Source organism: Hordeum vulgare, chromosome 4H (genome assembly GCF_904849725.1).
Source record: "Hordeum vulgare subsp. vulgare chromosome 4H, MorexV3_pseudomolecules_assembly, whole genome shotgun sequence".
In the NCBI taxonomy this organism is placed as follows: domain Eukaryota; kingdom Viridiplantae; phylum Streptophyta; class Magnoliopsida; order Poales; family Poaceae; genus Hordeum; species Hordeum vulgare.
The window spans coordinates 595,878,635-595,885,915 of record NC_058521.1 but is presented as its reverse complement, the minus strand read 5'-3'; the positions used below and the strand labels follow the sequence as shown (position 1 = coordinate 595,885,915).

The 7,281-nt window shown below is 42.7% G+C and overlaps 1 protein-coding gene across 1 annotated transcript; it reads left to right on the top strand.

Annotated features, from left to right (window-relative positions):
- The first annotated feature begins 3,470 nt into the window (after positions 1 to 3,470).
- On the top strand, positions 3,471 to 5,231 carry LOC123449894 (probable aquaporin TIP4-1). The gene is made up of 3 exons (XM_045127253.1): positions 3,471 to 3,761; positions 3,926 to 4,179; positions 4,620 to 5,231. Exons 1-3 carry the CDS (start codon positions 3,620 to 3,622, stop codon positions 4,995 to 4,997), a joined length of 774 nt encoding a protein of 257 aa, XP_044983188.1. The 5' UTR covers positions 3,471 to 3,619; the 3' UTR covers positions 4,998 to 5,231.
- The last annotated feature ends 2,050 nt before the right edge of the window (positions 5,232 to 7,281 follow it).

Below are 7,281 nucleotides of genomic sequence, written 5' to 3'. Positions count from 1 at the left end.
TCTTCCATATGGAATACTAAAAACTTCTCATTCATAGACAAAGTCAATGAGGTGGTGAGAAAGCAAGGCTTGTAGCAAAAGGGTTCACGCAGAGACCCGACATCAAATTATGATGTAAGATACCCTCTTGGTATGAGTGGAATTAAGTTTCGATAATAAATATAATTGGTAGTACAAATAATATTATCCATGCAATCAATGGATGCAGTGACTACATACTCATATGGGTCACTCATTTCGGAAATTTATAACAAAGTCCCTGAAGGGCTTAGAATTCCGAATCCAAAATAAATCGCAACATATTTGTGTAAAATTTCAGAAGTCACTCTATGGCTTGAAATAGTCGGAAATCATATGGTACTACCGACTAAATGAGTTCCTTCTTCAAAGGATTACTCAAAGGATGATCATTTTTTATGTATTAATAAAGGAATCCCAAAATTTGTCTTCCTTACATCACCTGTGTGTATATTGATGATTTCGTTATCAATGTCTCTATAAGACCTAAACATACATAAAATCATCTCAAGACGGAAATTTTGGATTCAACCAAATTTAGCTTAAGTTTACAACTTCAGCATTCTCTCAAAGAATACATATCAGTCTACATATATCCAAAACATATATGAGAAGTTCAATTTGGATATATCATATCAACGAAAGACATGTATGGTCATACTGCCTTTGATAAGGTACAAATCCATTCATACCTAGGGGTGATAATGAAGTGATACTAGGACCTGAAAATCTATATTTCACTAATGTCAAAGCACTCGTATACTTGGAAACTACGTCAGGCCTGACACTATATTTTCTATCTTTATTCGGAGTGCAACCCCCAACAAAAGGTATATGGTTGATATAAGTACTATCATCTTATATCTGAAGATTACAATAAATCTTGGATATTTTCATCAGGAAATAGAAGATATGACCATGATATGATGTAATGATATTGGCTTTTTATTTGATCCCAATGACGCCATATCAATGACTGAATTTGCTGGAATAGCCTTCACATGAAAGTCATATAAATGGATTTTAATGGTTATTTCCAATTATCATTCTAACATAATTGCTTTATCTAAAAGCATTGCAAAATATGCATGATTTGGCAGAATGATTAACCACACTCAAAATCATGTGGTTGAGATTCATCAGAATCACATTACTTGATTTATCAAGATACTTCCACTTGTGTTACTCAATACGTACAGGTTATATGAAGAGCAATATCATAAATCACATTGCTCAGAAATTACTTATCCTCTGGATTATAGAAAGTTGAGGAAATAATTTGCAAACAAAATATTGTGATAATCCAACAGATTATACACAATCTCATGTCAATGGCATTGGTATGAGACATACTCCATATTTGCAAAGTTCAGGGGGGGTCATCTCCCAGACTATAACCTATTAACAATCATCAAATTGCATATATTGTACTCTTTTTCCCTTGATGAGTTTTTCCTAACGGTTTCTCATAAAAGGTTTTTAATGAGATAATACAAACACAAGTATCTATATATGCAATATCATTTTCTCCTTATATTGTTTCCACTGGGTTTTAAAGGAGTTTTTCAATGGCATGTGAAATGCACTCTTTTCCTTTATGAGTTTTCTCTCGAAGTTTCTCATGATGGTTTTTAATGAGGCAATATCTTCTCAAAGATCATATGTTATACTTTCTATTTTCCCTATCGGGGTTTTTAAAGGAAGTACTCAAGACATATTTATTGTTCTCTAAACTCAAAGATGAGTTTTCTCCTTCTATAAACGTTTTCTCAAATGAGTTATCACGAGACAATGATCATTATATGTTGTATCATTTTCTCCTTATTTTTCTCACAGGGTTTAGAGGAGTTTTAGCAACATATCTACACTATTCTCCTCATATTTTTCCCGCAGGGTTTTTGGAGGAGACTTTAAAGATTATACAACGATTTCTGAAAATGAAGATGATGAACATTTTCGAAGGCAAACACATACAAGGAGGAGTCTTTATGAACATGATATATATTATAAAGACAAGCATTGATTAGGGGGAGTGTTAGGAATTAATTAAATACATTAATTAAGGGATAATCCCTGCTATGTCGGTTGCTTTAGTTTAGCAACTGCTCCTTGTAACCGTCTTTGTACTGGGGTATATATACCCACATCTTCAATCAATGAGACAGTTATTTCATCATTTGCTCTTCATCTCTTATTCTACTCTTCACACATACGTTGTAGTCTAAGAAAACCCACTTGGCCAACCAAATGACACTCGGCATCATGAAACGACACCCTTAACCACGAAATGGCGTAATTAAGAGTTAGCCAACCTCTTTTAAAAGCAATATTTATTTCCTGCTAATTCTCTTGTACTAATATAAAATCATTTAGATAATAAACGCTTTTATATTTATTTATAGAGGAAGTAGATGAGGGTGTGAGTTAGCCAGACCTACCTTTTTTTTGAAAGCGCATACAAAAAGGGGTCTCTGTTTCGTTTTGTAAGCATACATACATCCATGGCATACATACATCGAAGATGTGAACCAGGCCGGCCAAAAGCGCAAGTTGTATAATGGAATTTACCTCTCACCCGAAAGCGACCATAAATTAAAATTGTTTCATTTGCTTGGCGATAAAGCACATGGTGGAATCAGCTAGCCTGTTTCCATTGAGAAGAGAACGAAAATGAAATGCGTGGACAGTAAAAGCCACCCACCCGAAACGACGTGTACCAATCACTGCCCGGCAGGTAGGCCATGCATCTCGAAATGATGTGCAGCTGGAAGTCTGACTCACATGTCACCACAAAGAAAAGGAAAAAAAAAGGTTTCAACCAGGGCCCCACCCATAGGATCGGCCGAGAGAAATATCTTGGTGCGCTCACACGTCATCCTCAGTCTTGGGGACTTGGGGTACTCCCCGTGTTTCAATGTCAAAAAAATATTTTAAATGTTTCAAACAGTTCCGAAAAAGTATGATGACTTGTGTTGACTTGTTTCTCAAAATGCACATTGAGAAAAGAAAACATAAATCCAGATGTGAATATTGTTAATGTTGATTTTGTCTTTTTTTCACACTTTGATACTGGATTTTACAAAAAAATATATCTCAGTGTGTATTTGTAGTTTTGACCAGAAAATGTTAGGGGTTATGGTGAAATTACTTGTGAATATTCATATTTTTCAGAAACCTTTGAAACATTAAAAAAATATTTTTTTGGCATTGGAGCACGGTGAGTACCCAAGGCTGGGAGAAGCGATACTTTCACCACCTCTCCTGCACTTTTTCGGCGCACGTTTTCATGCCGGGTTCACGGGCCCCCGGCCCTTGCCGACCACCCAGGACGTCGCTATCCGGCCGTCCCTGGCCCGGTAAAGCCCGCTCCAAACCCATTTCGCAGAGATAATAACTCCATAAAATCTTCGAACAAATTACTGTATTATTTTTGCTCTATAAAACACGAGAGGCGCCGGTCGGCCACCAAGAAATTTCCACTGACTCATCAGAGCCCAACTTTTCGGTGCGCTTTTGCATCGTCCTGAGCTTTCACCCCTCTTCCTTCCTTCCTTCCATCCCAAGAACAAGAGCGACGAGTGTGGTGGAGTTCAGTCCCGCCATGGCCGCCACCAAGCACGCGGATTCGTTCGACGAGCGTGAAGTCGCCGTCGTCGACACCGGCTGCGTCCGCACCGTGCTGGGGGAGCTGGTCCTCACCTTCCTCTTCGTCTTCACCGGAGTCGCCGCCGCCATGGCCGCCGGTATGCATGCACTCGTGCTCTCTTCATCTGTCTGCTGGCGATTTGTTAGTTGTTAGTTGTTACGTACGACACGTGTTTTCGTCCTACAATTTGGGTTATAGACCTTGTGACACGCCGTGAGGTGAGGGATCGGTGGTACTCATAGTTGGTCGGTAAATTTGCAGGGGTGCCGGAGCTGCCGGGCGCGGCTATGCCGATGGCGACGTTGGCCGGGGTTGCGCTTGCGCAGGCGCTGGCGGCGGGGGTGTTGGTGACGGCGGGGTTCCATGTCTCCGGCGGGCACCTCAACCCGGCGGTGACGGTGGCGCTGCTGGCGCGCGGGCACATCACGGCGTTCCGGGCGGTGCTGTACGTGGTGGCCCAGCTGCTGGCCTCCTCCCTCGCCTGCATCCTCCTCCGGTGCCTCACCGGCGGCCAGGTACGACCCTACCCCTGCTATGTTTCTGCCTGCCCTGGTAATTGACTTGTCCTTTAAAAAGTGGATACGCCAAATCACTGCTGCTCAGATAGTTAAATCATACTTTCAAAATAAGTGACTTAAAAATGACTTTATTTTGTACTAAAGTTAGTACAAAACGGAGTCATTTTTGAGTCACTTATTTTAAGACGGAAGTACTTTTCTTTGAGCACAGCACGAACACAAATAATTATATACATGTACATACATTTATAACAATTAAATCATATTGATTTCAAAACATTACGAATAAGACACGTATAGTACGCCTGCAAGGGAAATAAGGACACGTATGGTACCACATAGATGTACTATTTGTTTTAATTATTGAATATTGCTTGCCGTGACAATGAATCGTTCCAAAATCTAAACATTCTCCACATGTGCAATTATTGATGCAGCCTACACCGGTTCCGGTGCACACCCTGGGCGCAGGCATAGGCCCCATGCAAGGCCTGGTCATGGAGATCATCCTCACCTTCTCCCTCCTCTTCGTCGTGTACGCCACCATCCTCGACCCGCGGACCACGGTGCCCGGCTACGGACCGATGCTCACCGGCCTTATTGTCGGTGCCAACACCATTGCGGGCGGCAACTTCTCTGGGGCGTCCATGAACCCTGCTCGGTCTTTCGGGCCTGCGTTGGCTACCGGGGTGTGGACCAATCATTGGATCTATTGGGTTGGCCCATTGGTCGGTGGTCCGTTGGCCGGTTTTGTCTATGAGATGGTCTTCATGGTGAAGAAGACGCACGAGCCTCTGCTTGGTTGGGACTTTTAGGAAAGCAAATTGCTCGCATACTTGTAATTGCATTTTGCAATGTATACCGGTGTGTATAAGACAATCAATGTTGCTGATAGATTTGTTTCTAGCTATATATAGTGTTCAAATGGTTTGTAAGGAGCAACTACAAAAGATGTTTTTTTAGAGGGATGGGGTTAGAAGCTTTGATTAAAAGGCTAATAATCAGCTGTGTAAATATATTTGTTTGGAAATCACTGGATCTTTTGGGCCTGCGTTGGCTACCCGGGTGTGGACCAATTACTATTTATTAGGTTGGCCCGTTGGTCGGTGGTCTGGCCGGTTTCGTCTATGAGATGATCTTCATGGTGAAGAAGACACACGAGCCTCTGCTCGGTTGGGACTTTTAGAAAAGCAAAGTGCTCGCATACTTGCAATTACATTTTGTGATGTATAACGGTGTGTATACGCAGTCAATGTTCCTGATAGATTTGTTTCTAGGTATAGTGTTCAAATGGTTTGTAAGGAGCGACTACAAAGGATGTTTTTTTGGAGGGAGGGGGAGTGGGAGGGGGAGGGGGTTAAAAGCTTCGATTAAAAGGCTAATAATCAGCCGTGTAAATATATTTGTTTGGAAGTCGTGAATTTCAACCCATGAGAGATGTAATTGATGTTGTGAACTAGGGAGGGAACTTTTGACTGCATCACATAAGAGGAGCTCTAGCAGAGTCGTCATGTCGGCCCGGTCGACAAAATAACCACCGGTATGGTTGTTTTGCTCGAAAAAACCACTCTAGCAAAGTCGACATCCGGCCCGAGTCGCCATAATGTTTGGAGCGCGGGTTTTAGGCGTATCAGTAGCGCGGGCTCTCGCGCTACTCATACGACGCTACAGTTAACCTTTAGCAGTAGCGAGGGTCCGCCCGCGCTACAGTTAACCTTTAGCAGTAGCGAGGGTCCGCCTGCGCTACTGCTATACATGCGTAGCAGTAGCGAGCTTTACATAAACGCGCTGCTGATATACATGCGTCGCGTGCCTTACATAAACGCGTTGCTGCTATACATGTGTAGCAGTAGCGAGCTTTACTAAGCCACGCTACTCGTAAGGGTTTCTGATTTTTTTTCCATATTTGTTTTGTATTTGAGCAGGCTTATCCCATATGGGCCTTTTGCCAAGGTAGCCACGGCTTCCGAGGCGATGCTTCCCCGTGTTCCTTTGCTGAAGGCTCTTGAATTTCGTAGCCTTGGCCTTGGCTGCCTCGGTAGCGCAAGTGTCCTTGAACTTTTCGAACTCCTCTTCCGTAAGTGTCGGATTTTCCTCCAGAATCTTGGACATGGGCTCCTCAGCCTCAATAGCTCATTTCACCCTCCCTTTCCAAGAGGCCTAATCATTGCTGAACATGCCTAGGGCGTGATTGTTAATCTTTTTCATGTTCTTATCATCCCACTGGTGTTCTATGGCGTCATCCCGGTCGGGAAACATGAATCTCTTGTGCAGCTTCGTCAGGAGCAACTTCATCAAATGTTCTTTACCCCTTAGGTCATCGTCGTTGATGGTCGCACATTCCCGTAGGATGCATCCTACTTGGTTCCCATAGTACTTGCGAGGTTCTTCCGGCTCTAATGGATCAAACTTGCCTGGGCCATCTTTGTGATCACCAGTCGTCCAATGCCGAGTTTGTTAGGTTTTCGTATCCTCTGCTTCTTCTTTTCGGTAGCGGCATCGGCGCCGGTACCTTCCCCGCGTGTACCTTCCCCGCTGGTCTCGGCGCCGCCATCGCTACCGGCGCGTCAGTGTCGATGTCAGCGTCAGTACCTTCATCTAGGCCGACCTGCAAACCTTGATTGTGCTTAGCAGACAAAAAGTCGAGGTACTGTTGTTCACCCTCATAATCCATCTCGTCTGCATCTTGGTCAGAAGGCTCAGTTTCTTCGTTGTTCGGCATGTTTCCTATGATTAAGTCTCCTCGTTTAATTCTAAAACTATAAAAAAAATGAGAAATGACATAAAAAAGATCAATGTTTGTCGGAATGCCGTTTCCCAGCAAAATCCCGACACTCGATATGCCTACTTTCTAGCACAAGTCATGCTAAAATTCACAAAAAATTTCGGCATGACCTTTGCTAAAAAGTGGACATATGGAGCGCCTGAAATTCACCGGAACGAAAATGAATCAACATTCCGGCGAAACATAGGCCACTCGGATCATTTACCCTGCACATAATCATCATTTTCCAAATATGACATGTCCAAACATCACATGTCTAAATATGACATGTCCAAATTCCAAATATGACATGTCCAAATCACATGTCCACACAT

Excerpts from the sequence above, each read along its gene's own strand:
- LOC123449894 (XM_045127253.1), top strand. The coding sequence starts at position 3,620 with ATGGCCGCCACCAAGCACGCGGATTCGTTCGACGAGCGTGAAGTCGCC. Across the intron at positions 3,762-3,925 it reads CGCCGCCGCCATGGCCGCCG|GGGTGCCGGAGCTGCCGGGC; the intron begins GTATGCATGCAC and ends GTAAATTTGCAG. Across the intron at positions 4,180-4,619 it reads GGTGCCTCACCGGCGGCCAG|CCTACACCGGTTCCGGTGCA; the intron begins GTACGACCCTAC and ends TTATTGATGCAG.